Raw genomic sequence first — 21,152 nt, 5'->3', positions numbered from 1 at the left:
TCATAATAATTTCGTGGGTCAATTATTTTTACCATGCCTAAGCCTAAGGTGCCAGTATGACCCATTACCCTTGGGAGTTGGATACCCCTCTCTCATTACGTGATGCCCCGTCTACGGCTGGCTCCCCTACCTCGGCAGGGGACCCTGATCCCCGCAGGGTGGATGCGCAGTCCTTGGCATTCCAGAGGTCTGTGACTGACACCATTATGGCCGCATTGGGCTCTACATCCTCGGCATTGTCCCAGACTATTTCCCAAGCATTGCTGGCGTGCCCCTCAGACATGGGCCCTTCGGGGTTCTCAACGCATATTCCGCGTCATAAGTTGGATTCCCCTGGGAACGCATCTAAAAAGGCTACCCACAAATCTAGGCATGCTTCCCTATATCTAGAGTATGCTCCTGTGGGGAATGGAGGGTCTGTAGATCCACGGTCAGGGGAAAGTTCCTCGTTGGTCTCCTTCTTAGGAATTCACTCGTATGTGGGAAAAAACAGATACAAAACAGGATAGTGCAATACGTCTGATAATGAGGTAGATAGGAAATTAAAAGCTGGTATAAAACTCACATTTATAAGAGCTATAACTCGCTCTAGTGTTGAAGGCGTACAGCGGTACAATCCCCGCTTATGGGATATAGGGAAAATTTCCTCCGTCAGTGATATGTTCCACGCTCAAAGATAAAAGAGAAACAACCAATAGTGCTCACTGGGTAAAATAGTGATAAAAAATATTTTTGTATAAAATGGTACTCACAAGGGAGGAGCAGACCGACTGCTCCTTGAAGATAGCACTGGTGGTATGATCCCCACCTCGGATTACTTGGAGTCCAGGGAAATAAAAATAAAAATAAAAATGCCAGATAACAAATTAATATACAGTGTAAAAAAGATAAATGGCACTAAATAAAAAGTGTCCAAAAAATCTTTAATATTAAAATACACAGTAAAATTCCATAAACGCGTTTCGCCAATGTGGCTTTATCAATATGGATTAAGAACCTGATACCTGGCAGAAAAAAGGTTTAAATAACACATAAGAACTTAAAATTGGCGCCAAAATAGGGGACAGCCAATCAGAATACAAGTTATGAACAGACAAGAGTATGCTTTTAAAATTAGAATAGTAATAATAAATACACAATTGGGTTCACTTATTATGGCTCTTTACACTGAAAAGAATTTAAAACGAGGTGTGTTTGGTGTAAACTTTACAATAATGATGCGGTCACGTGACCGGCAGTCTAACCGCATGGGATCCTGGGATGTGTAGTTAGACGTCGGCGCGCACTGCGCAGCCGCCGACGTCTAAGGGAAGGGGGACGTCGGCTCGCATATGATTGCGGCCGACGAGGATATAGGAGGGGCGGAGTAAACCATGACGACGGCTCGTGCAAGAGCTGCGGTCGTCGTCATGGAAACCAGCTATACACAGAAACGACGGCCAGCACAAGGCTGCGGTCGTCGTCAGGGTAACGGAAGTAAACGTCGGAGCACACACTCAGTGTGACTGACGGAGAGATGCAATCTGACTATGCCAGATACACTGAAAAGTGTCATCAGGCATAGTCAGAAGCACATAAAAAAACCAAAAAAAATGAATCCCCAGAATGAGAACAGGGGGATGAATATGTAAAAATACATAGGGAGGGTACATATTAATACAGATAAATACTGAATAAAACAAAGTAAAATATACAGTACATAAGAACACAGTGGGTAAAAACATGTGAGAAATACATATTTATAGAAAGTTAAACAAATCAAAGTCAACATTAAGACCATAGGGAGTGAGGGTTTGGAGTTTGTAAACCCATTCCATTTCCATTTTCCCTAAAATGGTTTTAATGTTACCGCCCCTCCATGGAATCGTACATTTTTTTATTCCAATACATTTCAACAATCTAGGATCTTTATTATGTTTAACAAAATGTTTGGATACTGAGTGATTTAAGTACCCATTTTTTATATTTCTGCAATGTTCGCTTAATCGTGTTTTTAAGCACCTAGTGGTCATTCCAACATATTGGAAGCCACAAGGGCATTCAAGCAGATAAATAACATTTTTAGTTGAACAGTTAATGAAATCAGTGATTTTGTAGACCTGATTTGTCACTTTAGAAGTGAATTGGGTGACTTTATGAGGAACAGTAAGATCAGTACTTCTACAAACAATGCACATCTTACATTTGCAAAAACCTTTGATTTGTGGGAAAAAGGATAGCGGGGCTGCATTGGTTGTTTCTTTAGTAAAATTTTTAGTTAATATTGATTTAAAATTGGGTGCTCCCCTGAAGACTATGTTGGGACGTTCTGGTATGATTTTATTGAGAATTTCGTCTTGCTTTAAAATATGCCAGTGTTTTTTTATAACTTTCTTTACGTTGTTACTTTTATTATTATAGTTAAAAATGATAGGCAAAGGCATAGGATTATCAGTATTTTTCGGCTTGTATTCTAAAAGTTCATTTCTATCTTTTATTTGGGTATTTTCAATAGTGTCTCTAAGTGCTGTTTCGGAATAATTTTTCTCAATAAATTTGTTTTTTAAAAAATTGGCTTGTTGGTTAAAATCACTTATTTCGGAACAGTTTCACCGAAGTCTTAACATTTGGCTTTTTGGAGCGCTATCGAGCCAGGGCTGATAATGGCAGCTAGTTTTGTCTATGGCAGTGTTCACGCAAACTTTTTTAAAAAACGTCTTAGTATGTATTTTCCCATTTTTTTATAAAAATATTAAGATCTAAAAAGTTAATTTGTTCCCTGCTATATTCGTAAGTTAAAAATATACCTCTATTGTTTATATTAAGATTATTCATAAAATAAATAAGTTCATCTTCAGTGTCCTCCCAGATAAAAAAAAAGGTCATCAATATATCTAAAAAATTAGACTAGGTTCGCTCTCCACTGGTGGTCGTTAAAAATAGCTTTGGATTCCCAATCCGCCATAAATAAGTTGGCGTAGCTGGGAGCGAACCTAGTCCCCATCGCAATGCCTCTTTTCTGCAAATAAAAAGAGTTTAAAAACCAAAAATAGTTATTTTTTAAAATAATATTGATGCCTTCCAGTATAAAATCAATTTGTATATCAGCAATTTTTCCCTCCTTTGTTAGAATGTCTCTAATGGCTTGACAGCCTATCTCATGTGGGATAATTGTGTAGAGTGACTGGACATCACATGTAACTAATAAAAAACTTGGCTTCCATATAAAATTGTTTAAAAACTTTAAAAGGGCCATAGAGTCTTGCAGGTAAGATCTCATGAGTTTGACTGAAGGTTGTAAAAGAGTGTCTATGTACTGTGAGAGGTTACATAAAAGGGAGCCTATGCCAGACACAATAGGTCTCCCAGGTGGTGAGGTTTCATTTTTATGAATTTTGGGGAGGAAGTATATGACCGGTATTATAGGAAATTTTTTGTTTAGAAAATTAAATTCATGTTTGTTTAAAATCCCCGAACTTAGGCCTTTGTTTAAAAATTGGGTTAAGGGGATAACATGTGACCGCCCTGCAAGCAGAAGGCAGGCATCCTGCGAGAGAGGTGTGAACATTGTATAACAATGGACCAAAAAGAACTTGGGGATGACACCCCTGTAATCACTGATGAAATGAAAGACTGGATGGAGAAAGCTTTTCAAATGGCACAGGATGCATTGGATAATGGTGAAGTTCCTGTTGGTTGTCTCATGGTTTACAATAAACAGATAGTGGGGAAAGGAAGGAATGAGGTCAATGAAACAAGGAATGCTACACGGCATGCAGAAATGGTGGCAATCGATCAAGTAGATGATTGGTGCCGGAAGAATGGAAAGAATGCCTCAAAAGTCTTTGAAGACACCATTTTGTATGTGACCGTGGAACCATGCATAATGTGTGCTGGGGCACTGCGATTACTCAAAATTCCTCTGGTGGTGTATGGATGTCGCAATGAAAGGTTTGGAGGGTGCGGGTCTGTACTGAATATAGCTGAAGATGATATCCCTAATACTGGAACACCTTTCAAGTGCATAGCTGGATACCAGACAGAGAGAGCTGTTGAAATGTTGAAAACTTTTTACAAGCAAGAAAATCCGAACGCTCCAAGATCAAAAGTTCGAAAAAAGGAATAATTTACATCGGACATCTGAAGCTTTACATTTTACCTTTTTATATATTTTTTTGGTCTGATTACTTATTGCCATCTTAGCAGATATACTGTAAAAAGCAATACATTTAAAAGAAACAAGCACGCCTGAAGACTTGGCTCTATGTAAGTCTGCATTCCATAGATACACGTGGCCACGTTTATCACAAGCTTCAGTTCTACTTGCAGAAAGCGGCGATGTACTTTCTGATCAAAGAATAATAATGCACAAAAATGCTTCATCCCAAAAAGAAGTTTGCGATTGCCAATGTATTTTATGAAGTAAAATAAATGTAAAGTTTTTTTTTGGTTTGTTTGTTTTTTGCACTACAATAAAATTGGTTCTGCTCTAAAAAAAAAAAAAAAAAAAAAAAAATTGGGTTAAAACAACTTGAATTTTTGCGGTTGGATCTGATGCAAGTCTTTCATACACATTAATATCATTTAATTGTCTATGTGCCTCTTCTATATACATCTGGCTGGATAGTATAACTATCCCCCCTCCTTTGTCGGCGGGCTTAATTACGATATTTTTATCTTCCTGAAGTTCTTTTATTGCCAATTTTTCCATATGTGTTAGATTCTGAGGGTCGTATTTTCTATTCTTAATTTTTTCTAAATCTTTTACTACTAGTTTTTCGAACATAGTGATTGGAGCGGATTTGAAATGGGCAGGATAGAAGGTAGACTTTTCCCTTAAATGTGTATTGATGATAGAGTGATTTTCAGGAGATTTGTGGGGTGGTGGATTGGAATTTAAAATGAGATTATCTTCGCTTTTGTCTATAAAGAATCTTTTAAGAGTGGCTTTCCGCACAAATTTATTGACATCGAGGAAAGCTTCAAACGGTTTAAAAGAATTAGTTGGGGCAAATTTAAGACCTTTTGTTAAAACTGATATTTGTGCACTAGTTAAAATTTTTTGTGAGAGGTTAAAAATGCCATTATTCGTATTTGCTTGGGGAACTGTTATCTTTCTAATCTTTCTTTTTTGTTCGCGCCTGCCACTTCTTCTTCCTCTAAATTTAAAATCCTTTTTTTGTGATCGTGAGGGGTATGGTGTTTGGGCTAGTGTAGTGGGGTGGGTTCTGATCTCTAAAAAATGATCCTCATTTTCAAATTCTGAATCTAAGGATAACAGCTGATATCTGTTTTGGTGATTAGGGATCGTGGGTGATTTGAAATAGTTAGAATATTCCTTGTGGTCGTTAATATATCTGGATCTTTGTGGTTTAGGGGATGGGTATTGGTGTTGGGGTCCTGACGTATTACGATATATTGGTGATGTTGGAATTTTGTGGTAATTCCGATATGAGTTTTGCGGTTTCTTTGTGTGAATGGACGGTATGGATGGGTATTGGGATTGTGAGGTCTTTGTGGCAAGCCACGGTATTGGTTTGTAGGTGCCCTATATGTACGTGTGTTTTGTGGTGAATGTGAGAACTTATTGATGTTAGGGTTTTGATGCTGGTGAGGTGGGTGTTCTGAGTGATGTGCCTTGGAATTTTCATAATTCCTTGGCTCATGGTGAGTGTTTGTTCTTGCATGATTGTATCTTTGACTTTGATATTGCGAGGTATATTTTTTATTTAAATGGTAGGTTCTGACCTGTTTATTGGAGTAATCGGTCTTATCTCTAATGTACTTCTTAATTTTTATGTGTTTTGTTTCAATTTCGACCTTTTCAATTTTACTTTGAATTAGTATAGAATTCTGTTTGTATGCTTTTGTTTCAGTGAATGGCAAAAGTCTGTCTCTGAGACCATTGATTTCTATGTCTAAAGTGGATAGTTTTTTACTTTTTTTTATAATTAGGGTTTCCATAAGGCCCAAAGTGCAGAGCTCAAGCTTATTGTTCCACTCTTCCATAAACTCTAAATCATCTTGATCCGAGGTGGGTAGTTTTAGTAACCTAAGCCCACGGGGAGTAATCTGTTCGTCAATATATTTTTTTAGAGTGGCTATCTCCCATTTTAGCTTGATTTCTGTACTTAGTGCTTTTTCCAATTTAATAAATAGTTCTTCTTGATTAACATTAGGGTAACTTATTTGGATAGGGCTAATAGCTTCTGTGTCAAAAACATTTTCTACATCAATAATATAATTATTTCTAAAATCGAAAATAGACATAATAAAAGGTAGAAAGTTAAAAAGCAGCTGACTCGAGAGGGAATTAAAACAAAGTAAACCAAGGAGAGAGAGTAAGCGCTAAGTAACAAAAAGGCAGCAACCTAATAAGGGAATCCCTCAAATACCCTTAACCCCTTAAGGACACATGACATGTGTGACATGTCATGATTCCCTTTTATTCCAGAAGTTTGGTCCTTAAGGGGTTAAAAGATGAGACAAAAGAAAAAACAAAAAAGGCTGCGCCAGGGGAAGTCAATATATAAACGACAATTAGTCCAAGTAAAAAGAGAAAGTCTTATCTAGAGTATGCTCCTGTGGGGAATGGAGGGTCTGTAGATCCACGGTCAGGGGAAAGTTCCTCGTTGGTCTCCTTCTTAGGAATTCACTCGTATGTGGGAAAAAACAGATACAAAACAGGATAGTGCAATACGTCTGATAATGAGGTAGATAGGAAATTAAAAGCTGGTATAAAACTCACATTTATAAGAGCTATAACTCGCTCTAGTGTTGAAGGCGTACAGCGGTACAATCCCCGCTTATGGGATATAGGGAAAATTTCCTCCGTCAGTGATATGTTCCACGCTCAAAGATAAAAGAGAAACAACCAATAGTGCTCACTGGGTAAAATAGTGATAAAAAATATTTTTGTATAAAATGGTACTCACAAGGGAGGAGCAGACCGACTGCTCCTTGAAGATAGCGCTGGTGGTATGATCCCCACCTCGGATTACTTGGAGTCCAGGGAAATAAAAATAAAAATAAAAATGCCAGATAACAAATTAATATACAGTGTAAAAAAGATAAATGGCACTAAATAAAAAGTGTCCAAAAAATCTTTAATATTAAAATACACAGTAAAATTCCATAAACGCGTTTCGCCAATGTGGCTTTATCAATATGGATTAAGAACCTGATACCTGGCAGAAAAAGGTTTAAATAACACATAAGAACTTAAAATTGGCGCCAAAATAGGGGACAGCCAATCAGAATACAAGTTATGAACAGACAAGAGTATGCTTTTAAAATTAGAATAGTAATAATAAATACACAATTGGGTTCACTTATTATGGCTCTTTACACTGAAAAGAATTTAAAACGAGGTGTGTTTGGTGTAAACTTTACAATAATGATGCGGTCACGTGACCGGCAGTCTAACCGCATGGGATCCTGGGATGTGTAGTTAGACGTCGGCGCACACTGCGCAGCCGCCGACGTCTAAGGGAAGGGGGACGTCGGCTCGCATATGATTGCGGCCGACGAGGATATAGGAGGGGCGGAGTAAACCATGACGACGGCTCGTGCAAGAGCCGCGGTCGTCGTCATGGAAACCAGCTATACACAGAAACGACGGCCAGCACAAGGCTGCGGTCGTCGTCAGGGTAACAGAAGTAAACGTCGGAGCGAGTTATAGCTCTTATAAATGTGAGTTTTATACCAGCTTTTAATTTCCTATCTACCTCATTATCAGACGTATTGCACTATCCTGTTTTGTATCTGTTTTTTCCCACATACGAGTGAATTCCTAAGAAGGAGACCAACGAGGAACTTTCCCCTGACCGTGGATCTACAGACCCTCCATTCCCCACAGGAGCATACTCTAGATAAGACTTTCTCTTTTTACTTGGACTAATTGTCGTTTATATATTGACTTCCCCTGGCGCAGCCTTTTTTGTTTTTTCTTTTGTCTCATCTTTTAAGGGTATTTGAGGGATTCCCTTATTAGGTTGCTGCCTTTTTGTTACTTAGCGCTTACTCTCTCTCCTTGGTTTACTTTGTTTTAATTCCCTCTCGAGTCAGCTGCTTTTTAACTTTCTACCTTTTATTATGTCTATTTTCGATTTTAGAAATAATTATATTATTGATGTAGAAAATGTCTTTGACACAGAAGCTATTAGCCCTATCCAAATAAGTTACCCTAATGTTAATCAAGAAGAACTATTTATTAAATTGGAAAAAGCACTAAGTACAGAAATCAAGCTAAAATGGGAGATAGCCACTCTAAAAAAATATATTGACGAACAGATTACTCCCCGTGGGCTTAGGTTACTAAAACTACCCACCTCGGATCAAGATGATTTAGAATTTATGGAAGAGTGGAACAATAAGCTTGAGCTCTGCACTTTGGGCCTTATGGAAACCCTAATTATAAAAAAAAGTAAAAAACTATCCACTTTAGACATAGAAATCAATGGTCTCAGAGACAGACTTTTGCCATTCACTGAAACAAAAGCATACAAACAGAATTCTATACTAATTCAAAGTAAAATTGAAAAGGTCGAAATTGAAACAAAACACATAAAAATTAAGAAGTACATTAGAGATAAGACCGATTACTCCAATAAACAGGTCAGAACCTACCATTTAAATAAAAAATATACCTCGCAATATCAAAGTCAAAGATACAATCATGCAAGAACAAACACTCACCATGAGCAAAGGAATTATGAAAATTCCAAGGCACATCACTCAGAACACCCACCTCACCAGCATCAAAACCCTAACATCAATAAGTTCTCACATTCACCACAAAACACACGTACATATAGGGCACCTACAAACCAATACCGTGGCTTGCCACAAAGACCTCGCAATCCCAATACCCATCCATACCGTCCATTCACACAAAGAAACCGCAAAACTCATATCGGAATTACCACAAAATTCCAACATCACCAATATATCGTAATACGTCAGGACCCCAACACCAATACCCATCCCCTAAACCACAAAGATCCAGATATATTAACGACCACAAGGAATATTCTAACTATTTCAAATCACCCACGATCCCTAATCACCAAAACAGATATCAGCTGTTATCCTTAGATTCAGAATTTGAAAATGAGGATCATTTTTTAGAGATCAGAACCCACCCCACTACACTAGCCCAAACACCATACCCCTCACGATCACAAAAAAAGGATTTTAAATTTAGAGGAAGAAGAAGTGGCAGGCGCGAACAAAAAAGAAAGATTAGAAAGATAACAGTTCCCCAAGCAAATACGAATAATGGCATTTTTAACCTCTCACAAAAAATTTTAACTAGTGCACAAATATCAGTTTTAACAAAAGGTCTTAAATTTGCCCCAACTAATTCTTTTAAACCGTTTGAAGCTTTCCTCGATGTCAATAAATTTGTGCGGAAAGCCACTCTTAAAAGATTCTTTATAGACAAAAGCGAAGATAATCTCATTTTAAATTCCAATCCACCACCCCACAAATCTCCTGAAAATCACTCTATCATCAATACACATTTAAGGGAAAAGTCTACCTTCTATCCTGCCCATTTCAAATCCGCTCCAATCACTATGTTCGAAAAACTAGTAGTAAAAGATTTAGAAAAAATTAAGAATAGAAAATACGACCCTCAGAATCTAACACATATGGAAAAATTGGCAATAAAAGAACTTCAGGAAGATAAAAATATCGTAATTAAGCCCGCCGACAAAGGAGGGGGGATAGTTATACTATCCAGCCAGATGTATATAGAAGAGGCACATAGACAATTAAATGATATTAATGTGTATGAAAGACTTGCATCAGATCCAACCGCAAAAATTCAAGTTGTTTTAACCCAATTTTTAAACAAAGGCCTAAGTTCGGGGATTTTAAACAAACATGAATTTAATTTTCTAAACAAAAAATTTCCTATAATACCGGTCATATACTTCCTCCCCAAAATTCATAAAAATGAAACCTCACCACCTGGGAGACCTATTGTGTCTGGCATAGGCTCCCTTTTATGTAACCTCTCACAGTACATAGACACTCTTTTACAACCTTCAGTCAAACTCATGAGATCTTACCTGCAAGACTCTTTGGCCCTTTTAAAGTTTTTAAACAATTTTATATGGAAGCCAAGTTTTTATTAGTTACATGTGATGTCCAGTCACTCTACACAATTATCCCACATGAGATAGGCTGTCAAGCCATTAGAGACATTCTAACAAAGGAGGGAAAAATTGCTGATATACAAATTGATTTTATACTGGAAGGCATCAATATTATTTTAAAAAATAACTATTTTTGGTTTTTAAACTCTTTTTATTTGCAGAAAAGAGGCACTGCGATGGGGACTAGGTTCGCTCCCAGCTACGCCAACTTATTTATGGCGGATTGGGAATCCAAAGCTATTTTTAACGACCACCAGTGGAGAGCGAACCTAGTCTCATTTTTTAGATATATTGATGACCTTTTTTTTTATCTGGGAGGGCACTGAAGATGAACTTATTTATTTTATGAATAATCTTAATATAAACAATAGAGGTATATTTTTAACTTACGAATATAGCAGGGAACAAATTAACTTTTTAGATCTTAATATTTTTATAAAAAATGGGAAAATACATACTAAGACGTTTTTAAAAAAAGTTTGCGTGAACACTGCCATAGACAAAACTAGCTGCCATTATCAGCCCTGGCTCGATAGCGCTCCAAAAAGCCAAATGTTAAGACTTCGGCGAAACTGTTCCGAAATAAGTGATTTTAACCAACAAGCCAATTTTTTTTAAAAACAAATTTATTGAGAAAAATTATTCCGAAACAGCACTTAGAGACACTATTGAAAATACCCAAATAAAAGATAGAAATGAACTTTTAGAATACAAGCCGAAAAATACTGATAATCCTATGCCTTTGCCTATCATTTTTAACTATAATAATAAAAGTAACAACGTAAAGAAAGTTATAAAAAAACACTGGCATATTTTAAAGCAAGACGAAATTCTCAATAAAATCATACCAGAACGTCCCAACATAGTCTTCAGGGGAGCACCCAATTTTAAATCAATATTAACTAAAAATTTTACTAAAGAAACAACCAATGCAGCCCCGCTATCCTTTTTCCCACAAATCAAAGGTTTTTGCAAATGTAAGATGTGCATTGTTTGTAGAAGTACTGATCTTACTGTTCCTCATAAAGTCACCCAATTCACTTCTAAAGTGACAAATCAGGTCTACAAAATCACTGATTTCATTAACTGTTCAACTAAAAATGTTATTTATCTGCTTGAATGCCCTTGTGGCTTCCAATATGTTGGAATGACCACTAGGTGCTTAAAACCACGATTAAGCGAACATTGCAGAAATATAAAAAATGGGTACTTAAATCACTCAGTATCCAAACATTTTGTTAAACATAATAAAGATCCTAGATTGTTGAAATGTATTGGAATAAAAAAATGTACGATTCCATGGAGGGGCGGTAACATTAAAACCATTTTAGGGAAAATGGAAATGGAATGGGTTTACAAACTCCAAACCCTCACTCCCTATGGTCTTAATGTTGACTTTGATTTGTTTAACTTTCTATAAATACACTGTGTGCAGAATTATTAGGCAAATGAGTATTTTGACCACATCATCCTCTTTATGCATGTTGTCTTACTCCAAGCTGTATAGGCTTGAAAGCCTACTACCAATTAAGCATATTAGGTGATGTGCATCTCTGTAATGAGAAGGGGTGTGGTCTAATGACATCAACACCCTATATCAGGTGTGCATAATTATTAGGCAACTTCCTTTCCTTTGGCAAAATGGGTCAAAAGAAGGACTTGACAGGCTCAGAAAAGTCAAAAATAGTGAGACATCTTGCAGAGGGATGCAGCACTCTTAAAATTGCAAAGCTTCTGAAGCGTGATCATCGAACAATCAAGCGTTCCATTCAAAATAGTCAACAGGGTCGCAAGAAGCGTGTGGAGAAACCAAGGCGCAAAATAACTGCCCATGAACTGAGAAAAGTCAAGCGTGCAGCTGCCAAGATGCCACTTGCCACCAGTTTGGCCATATTTCAGAGCTGCAACATCACTGGAGTGCCCAAAAGCACAAGGTGTGCAATACTCAGAGACATGGCCAAGGTAAGAAAGGCTGAAAGACGACCACCACTGAACAAGACACACAAGCTGAAACGTCAAGACTGGGCCAAGAAATATCTCAAGACTGATTTTTCTAAGGTTTTATGGACTGATGAAATGAGAGTGAGTCTTGATGGGCCAGATGGATGGATTGGTAAAGGGCAGAGAGCTCCAGTCCGACTCAGACGCCAGCAAGGTGGAGGTGGAGTACTGGTTTGGGCTGGTATCATCAAAGATGAGCTTGTGGGGCCTTTTTGGGTTGAGGATGGAGTCAAGCTCAACTCCCAGTTTCTGGAAGACACCTTCTTCAAGCAGTGGTACAGGAAGAAGTCTGCATCCTTCAAGAAAAACATGATTTTCATGTAGGACAATGCTCCATCACACGCGTCCAAGTACTCCACAGCGTGGCTGGCAAGAAAGGGTATAAAAGAAGAAAATCTAATGACATGGCCTCCTTGTTCATCTGATCTGAACCCCATTGAGAACCTGTGGTCCATCATCAAATGTGAGATTTACAAGGAGGGAAAACAGTACACCTCTCTGAACAGTGTTTGGGAGGCTGTGGTTGCTGCTGCCCGCAATGTTGATGGTGAACAGATCAAAACACTGACAGAATCCATGGATGGCAGGCTTTTGAGTGTCCTTGCAAAGAAAGGTGGCTATATTGGTCACTGATTTGTTTTTGTTATGTTTTTGAATGTAAGAAATGTATATTTGTGAATGTTGAGATGTTATATTGGTTTCACTGGTAAAAATAAATAATTGAAATGGGTATATATTTGTTTTTGTTAAGTTGCCTAATAATTATGCACAGTAATAGTCACCTGCACACACAGATATCCCCCTAAAATAGCTATAACTAAAAACAAACTAAAAACTACTTCCAAAATTATTCAGCTTTGATATTAATGAGTTTTTTGGGTTCATTGAGAACATGGTTGTTGTTCAATAATAAAATTAATCCTCAAAAATACAACTTGCCTAATAATTCTGCACTCCCTGTATGTATTTCTCACATGTTTTTACCCACTGTGTTCTTATGTACTGTATATTTTACTTTGTTTTATTCAGTATTTATCTGTATTAATATGTACCCTCCCTATGTATTTTTACATATTCATCCCCCTGTTCTCATTCTGGGGATTAATTTTTTTTGTTTTTTTTATGTGCTTCTGACTATGCCTGATGACACTTTTCAGTGTATCTGGCATAGTCAGATTGCATCTCTCCGTCGGTCACACTGAGTGTGTGCTCCGACGTTTACTTCTGTTACCCTGACGACGACCGCAGCCTTGTGCTGGCCGTCGTTTCTGTGTATAGCTGGTTTCCATGACGACGACCGCGGCTCTTGCACGAGCCGTCGTCATGGTTTACTCCGCCCCTCCTATATCCTCGTCGGCCGCAATCATATGCGAGCCGACGTCCCCCTTCCCTTAGACGTCGGCGGCTGCGCAGTGCGCGCCGACGTCTAACTACACATCCCAGGATCCCATGCGGTTAGACTGCCGGTCACGTGACCGCATCATTATTGTAAAGTTTACACCAAACACACCTCGTTTTAAATTCTTTTCAGTGTAAAGAGCCATAATAAGTGAACCCAATTGTGTATTTATTATTACTATTCTAATTTTAAAAGCATACTCTTGTCTGTTCATAACTTGTATTCTGATTGGCTGTCCCCTATTTTGGCGCCAATTTTAAGTTCTTATGTGTTATTTAAACCTTTTTCTGCCAGGTATCAGGTTCTTAATCCATATTGATAAAGCCACATTGGCGAAACGCGTTTATGGAATTTTACTGTGTATTTTAATATTAAAGATTTTTTGGACACTTTTTATTTAGTGCCATTTATCTTTTTTACACTGTATATTAATTTGTTATCTGGCATTTTTATTTTTATTTTTATTTCCCTGGACTCCAAGTAATCCGAGGTGGGGATCATACCACCAGCGCTATCTTCAAGGAGCAGTCGGTCTGCTCCTCCCTTGTGAGTACCATTTTATACAAAAATATTTTTTATCACTATTTTACCCAGTGAGCACTATTGGTTGTTTCTCTTTTATCTTTGAGCGTGGAACATATCACTGACGGAGGAAATTTTCCCTATATCCCATAAGCGGGGATTGTACCGCTGTACGCCTTCAACACTAGAGCGAGTTATAGCTCTTATAAATGTGAGTTTTATACCAGCTTTTAATTTCCTATCTACCTCATTATCAGACGTATTGCACTATCCTGTTTTGTATCTGTTTTTTCCCACATACGAGTGAATTCCTAAGAAGGAGACCAACGAGGAACTTTCCCCTGACCGTGGATCTACAGACCCTCCATTCCCCACAGGAGCATACTCTAGATAAGACTTTCTCTTTTCACTTGGACTAATTGTCGTTTATATATTGACTTCCCCTGGCGCAGCCTTTTTTGTTTTTTCTTTTGTCTCATCTTTTAAGGGTATTTGAGGGATTCCCTTATTAGGTTGCTGCCTTTTTGTTACTTAGCGCTTACTCTCTCTCCTTGGTTTACTATGCTTCCCTATATGCCTCTAGAAACACTATGACTGGCGTACATCAGGGTGCCCCTGAAAGCCTGTTCAATTCACGCAAAAGAGCCTTTCCGTGCCAGGCAGATGGAAATGTGTGACAGATGCATCCGCACATAGAAATGTGTATGATGGTATTTACCGTCCTGACTGAAATAGTTGTGCCCATCTGCAACCGTGCTCCCGGATACCTGATAAACCCAGCATGTCTAGGGACGTCGGCCGCTGAGGATCTATGCCACTTTATAGCCCCATGACCATCCACACTGATGATGACGTTGGCATGCGCGTGACATCACGTGCACGAACATTTTGGGGTCAAAGGCCGGTTACAGTCAATCAGAATAACAGGAGGGTTATTTAAACTACTTTTTCTATTCTCTTATTGCCCTGTCGTGGCATAACGTCTAACCAGACCTTAGGATGGCCGGACTTAACGTATCCAAGAATAGTCAGAATACTTGCTGAGTTCAGGGATACAGAATCAGACACAACGATGAGAAAAAGCCAAAAGTCAAGGATACCAGAAATCAGGGAAGTCAGAACAAAGCCAAAGGCAATTACCAAAATATCAAGATCAGGAATGCACTCTCGGATTACCATCAGGCAGAAACCACGACAGGGCAACAAGAGAATGGAAAAATTTGTTTAAATAACCCTCCTGTTATTCCGATTGGCTGTAACCAGCCTTTGACTCCAAAATGTGCGTAGGTCCTACGCGTTTCGTTCAAACGTGAACTTCCTTAAGGGACCGCAGTGGTAAAATAACCACATACAATATCACAGGTAGTAAAATCATACATCCTACTCCCCCTTAATACAATCCCTTTAAATAGGGCTAGTCCCAATGTCCAATTGGTCAGTGCTGTAGGTGTTTCCAGTCTTCTCAATCTTCATTGGTCCTGGGACAGCTCCTCTCAGCTGATAATATTTTCAGCATCCAGTTCAATCAAATTGAGCAGGCTGCAAGTCACTACGGCTCCTGGGGAATCCAGCTAATATTGGGCGTATGCCCACTTAACTCAGCCTGAAACACCCTGGAAACTCGTGGCACAAGATCCTGGAGTGTCCCGGTGCAGCTAGAACACCTGATATTGGGTGGATCTGGGTCCCGGTGAGATGCTCTGGGGCTTGGAGACTGAGGCCTACCCGGGAGGGGAGTGGAGCAGACGGCCGCTGCCTCGCTTTCTATCCCGGCTAAAATGAATCACAACGCAGCTGGGGCCCTCCCGGACCCGTTCACCCCCCCACCCCCTCTGGACCGGTGGGGGCTATCCCGGTCACCACCAGGCAGGCAAACTCCTTTAAGGCGCACCTGGGTCACTCGGCGCCGACCGCCAACGACTACCACGCGGCCTCAACAAAATGGCCGAACGAGATGAGACTTCCCCACAGGCCGCTAGAGGTGGGCTGTTCAGGCTGTGCCAATGACCCCACACACCACACAGCTGAATCTGGGAACACCCTCAGCATGCAACTGTGTTGGAGATGAGAAGATGGCAGCCTACAACTCTACCGCCTATTCGCACTGCAAACTCAGCACATGCCCCAAGCGAGAACGCCTTACCTCGGCCTCCTAGCACCGAGACCGTAGACCATCGCAGGGGGAAGGCCCGGAAAAGATATCCCCTTGTAACAGCTCATTCACACCGCTACTCGTACCTGGACATTGTGGACTGTACAGCACAACACCCGTACTCACCCCATGACCGGGTAACACGACCATGCCTGTGAAAAGGTTGCCTATCAACAACACGCACGACACAAGCAACGACGACTGCCCTTATTCCACACGACGGAAGACATGAAAGACACTCACCGCAGACAGCCTCACCAAGAGACACTCTGGAGGCATGCACCGCCACATGGACATAAATGTTAGTAACGGTACAGCCCAACCGGCTTTACATAGCGGTCTTTTCCACCCTGATTATCGCAGATGACGACCCAATGTACCGCGATCTGCCTGGTGGCATTTCATTTCATTTTATTTTATCTTCTTCAAAGCTACTTACTAAGATACAGCTTGATTATCTTATATTGTACTTTTATGTTTTTATAAGCTTATACAGCACTCATTAGGCATGTGATCAGATAGCCTGTTCCCAATTACTCTTACATTGACTCATATGTTTGCCTAATACTTTACACGTTTAATATCTTACTCTGTTGACACTCATGCTTCACCGGCTTGTCTCACACTCACTCATGTCTACGTAACTTATATAGATCACATACTATGTTATGTTATATACTCTCTAGACGTGTTTGACTCCCCTGTAACCTAGCTACCTAACTTCAAAAAATGTGTGCAGTGACCCTCTATGCCTTAAACGTGTTCATATGTGTACTTTACCTATCTTGTACCTGCTGTTGAGGCATGGCAAGAGCTTGTGTTAACTAATTGCACCACAAAAATAAAGAATTAAAAAAAAAAAATTACAAAAGTAGGTAGCACTTTTCAATACTGGTAATTTTGGTACCCTGACTTAAGCAGTAAATTGACTTGTGGGTATGCAGCATGATCTCTGAACTCTCTATTCCCCCTATCAGCTCTCTCATAATGTTGATATGTAGGCTCACTTTTTCTTAGTGTGTGCTACGGTAGTCATAGGGTGTAGCCTTGTTTGTTTTGTCACAAGGCCAAGTAGGATCGTTATATTTAGAGCCAGTCAGTTATCACAAAGGGTTCCAAACAGCTTTTTAGGAGTGTAATTTTGATTACAGATACATGTCACTACGTCAATTGTATAAATAGCCATACTACCCCCTAGAGCAGAGGTAGGCAACTTTCTGCACTCCAGATGTTGTGGACTACATCTCCCATGAGGCTTTATCAGCATTATGGGATATAAAGACCATAACATCTGGAGTGCTGAAGATTGCCTACCCCTGCCCTAGAGTATGCTGAGGTATCTAGGAGTTTTATTCTAGTTATAGATGCTTGATTATCACCTTAAAAGGACACTAGTAGATTAACCCCCTACAGGACCGGACAGTTTTGGCCATGTTGTATGTTAAGGACCAGAGTTGTTTTAACACTTTTGTTGTGTTTAGCTGTAGTTTTCCTCGCTCTCATTTACTGTTCCCATACAAATTACATTTTTTTTTCAGGACAAAAAGGCTTTCTTTACATACCATTATTTATATCATGTCATATAATTTACTTTAAAAAACATAATAAAATATGGTGAAAATAAAACATGTTTTTTGACTTTTACTTGAAAAATCTTTTACTTATCTACAAAAGCTAATGAAAAAAACTGCTAAATAGATTAAAAATTTTGTCCTGAGTTTAAAAACACCCAGTGTTTACGTGCTTTTTTTTTTTGCAAGTTATAGGGCTATAAGTACAAGTAGGACATTGCTGTTTCAAAATATATATTTTTAAAATGTATCAATAGTGACATTGTATTACTGTTATCTGTTATAAATCTCTGAATCACACCTCACATGTACATATTTTTTAAAGTAGATAACAACCCAGGGTATTCAATATGGGGTATGTCCAGTCTTTTTTAGTAGCCACTTAGTCACAAACACTGGCCAAATTTAGCATTTATATTTGTTTTCTAAAAATGCAAAAAACTATTATGAACACTAACTTTGGCCAGTGTGACTAAGTGGCTACTAAAAAAGACTAAACATACCCCATTTGCAATACCTTGGGTTGTCTTCTTTTGCAAATGGTATGCCATCATGGGGGTAATTCTCATTCCTGGGCTACCATACTCTCTCAAAGGCAACATAACCAATCTGGCAAATGTCAATGTGAAAAAACAGAAAATTAAGCCTGTAACTTTCAAAAACACTATAAAACCTGTACATGGGGGGTACTGCTATATTTGGGAGACTTCACTGAAGACAAATATTAGTGTTTCAAAACAGTAAAACACATCACAACAATTATATCATCAGTGAAAGTGCCGTTTGTGTGTAAAAAAATGCAAAAAACTTCACTTTCACTGACAATATCAATACTGTGATATGTTTTACTGTTTTTAAACACTAATATCTATGTTCAGCAAAGTCTCCAGAGTAAAACAGTACCCCCATGTACAGGTTTTAGGGTGTCATAGAAAGTTTCAAGGTTAAATACAGTGCTAGCAAATTAAATTCTCTGGACTTTCGACCTGGGTTGTCAAGCAGGTCCCTGGAATTGCAATCAATAAAATTACTAAGTGCATATAGTATATATACATATTTATATATTTGAAGTCTACGTATATTTATGAAATTATTTATATAATTTTGTATATAGATATATATATATTTCTTCTTATTTTTATTTATTTATATATACATATTTATATATATATATATATATATATATTTATATATATATAATTTCATTCTAAGTGTCTTTTGATAAAAATATACATATATTAATATCAAAATACAGTTAGAATAAAATTACATATATATAACATTTTTAAAAATATATTTTTACATTGTTTTATTTACTTATTAATTATATTTTATAATAATATATATAATTATATATTATATATACGTGTGTAATTTAATAACTGTATTTTTATATTAATATATGTATATATTAATATAAAAATACACCTAGTATGACATTATATATATATATATATATATATATATATATATAAGATATATAGACACATATATATTTATATTTTGATTTCATTAACAATTTTTTTTTAATTTATAGCAGCAGGAAGACTGCCTGTCAGTTCAGGCAGTCCCCCCACTGTGGTCATGTGACCACTCTGTTAGAGCAATCACATGGCCGTGGGGGCCTAATACGCGAGGCGGGACTGGCAGACCGGGAGCAACGTCAATCGCCGACGGAGGAACGACGGCGATCGGGTGAGTAACTATTACCGTTATGATGGTTCAGGACCGTCATCAGTCCTCAAGGGGATGTTTCCGATCACAGTCCTGAACCGCCAGCGGTCCTCAAGGGGTTAATGTACTTGTTCTGGTGAGCATAGTCAGTCCATGCAAGCATTTTAATGTAAACACTACCTTTGGGGGGGGGGGGGGGGGGAGGGAGGCAATGTTTCCATTGCTCCCTATGGACACCCCCAGTGGCAGTCACTCAGACTGTCACTAGAGGTGCAGACGGCCACAATGTGCAGCACTGACGTTCAGTGTCTCCACTCTCTGCATAGAGATAATAAACTTTCCCCATAGAGATGCATTGGGGGACTGCATCTCTATAAGTAGATGCTGATTGGCGTAGCGCTGCGTTTTGCTGTGCATGCGCAATTGCCTTCCAATGATTTCCTATGGGATCGTCAATTCTGGGATTGGCTGAGATCGTCAATAGACATGTGCAATTCGTTTCGGTCCGAGTGTGAATTCGGACGAATTTCGGACATTCGGGTACTTCCGAATGTCCGAATAGCTGAATTGCCGAAGTTCCGAAATTACCGAATTTCCAAAGTGACGAAGTACAGTATTGCCTAAGAACAAATATACTTACCCAGTGGAAGAATGAATAATGTTACACTGTATACAATTTTAAATAAAAAGTATACAAACATAGCCAGGATTCAGCTGTAAGCATTTGCAACACTTCAAATAACAACAATCAAGTAACATACATTCATATAAAATATAAATTACTTAGCCAGTCAATGTAATGACAGGAATGAATAAGTAGATAACTCCCACAGTATTAGGGAGCTATCTACTAAAAGGCTGAAAGACCTAAATAGGTCTTTCAGCCAAATTTACTAATACTAAGTAAACATTACTTAGTATTAGTAAATTATGCCCCTACTCGCTATACCGCGAATAGGGGCATGTCTATTAAACAGTGAGCAGCCTTTAAAGGTATATGTAGGTGTACAACCTCCTAGTATGCAGAGGTATTAAGAAGTTTTTCTTCTGGTTGTAGTAGTATGTTTATCACCATAAAGGTACATATAGGCATTCTACATTCTGGAGTATGCTGAGGTATTAACCAGTTTAACCTAATTCTCCTTAACGATCTCCAACAAATTACTCTCACTATCTTGCATTTTTAGTCATCCTTATGTTCTTTAACCCCTTAAGGACCAAACTTCTGGAATAAAAGGGAATCATGACATGTCACACATGTCATGTGTCCTTAAGGGGTTAATAGATAGGTCTCACTAATTTGTATTTATAATTTAGTGACACAACTTGTCATACTAGATTCACCTATAAACCCCTAAACTCTATGATCTGATTATGTAATCTATATTAACACTATAGTCACTAAAAATGTTTAGCTTAATTCAGCCTTAATTCAGGTGTATAGATCATACCCCTGCGGTCTCAACGCTTAATTCACTGCCATTTGGGAGTTAAATCACTTTTATTTATGTTTAACTGTGATGTAATTCCAGTAAAATACAAGTTTAGCAGGCTAAGATTGCCACAAGGCATATGTATGTATATGTGTTTGTAGTATCAGTTAGTTAATTACACGTAGCTAAGATACTGTTATCACTGTACTGACCAGGTGCAGGAATGTAAGAACTGGAATTACGCGTCCCTCTCCTTTG

At 38.4% G+C, this 21,152-nt stretch overlaps 1 protein-coding gene across 1 annotated transcript; it reads left to right on the top strand.

Moving 5' to 3' along the window:
• The first annotated feature begins 3,492 nt into the window (after window positions 1–3,492).
• LOC134572184 (tRNA-specific adenosine deaminase 2-like) lies at window positions 3,493–4,406 on the top strand. Its single transcript, XM_063430993.1, has one exon. The coding sequence runs from the start codon at window positions 3,557–3,559 to the stop codon at window positions 4,103–4,105; it is 549 nt and encodes a 182-aa protein (XP_063287063.1). The 5' UTR covers window positions 3,493–3,556; the 3' UTR covers window positions 4,106–4,406.
• Window positions 4,407–21,152: the final 16,746 nt, after the last annotated feature.

This window comes from Pelobates fuscus, chromosome 9 (assembly GCF_036172605.1).
Source record: "Pelobates fuscus isolate aPelFus1 chromosome 9, aPelFus1.pri, whole genome shotgun sequence".
In the NCBI taxonomy this organism is placed as follows: domain Eukaryota; kingdom Metazoa; phylum Chordata; class Amphibia; order Anura; family Pelobatidae; genus Pelobates; species Pelobates fuscus.
The sequence above is the reverse complement of the archived record's forward strand: the minus strand, read 5'-3'. Positions and strand labels throughout refer to the sequence as shown.

What these genes read in the sequence shown, in the direction of transcription:
- LOC134572184 (XM_063430993.1), top strand. Translation starts at nt 3,557, where the DNA reads ATGGACCAAAAAGAACTTGGGGATGACACCCCTGTAATCACTGATGAA.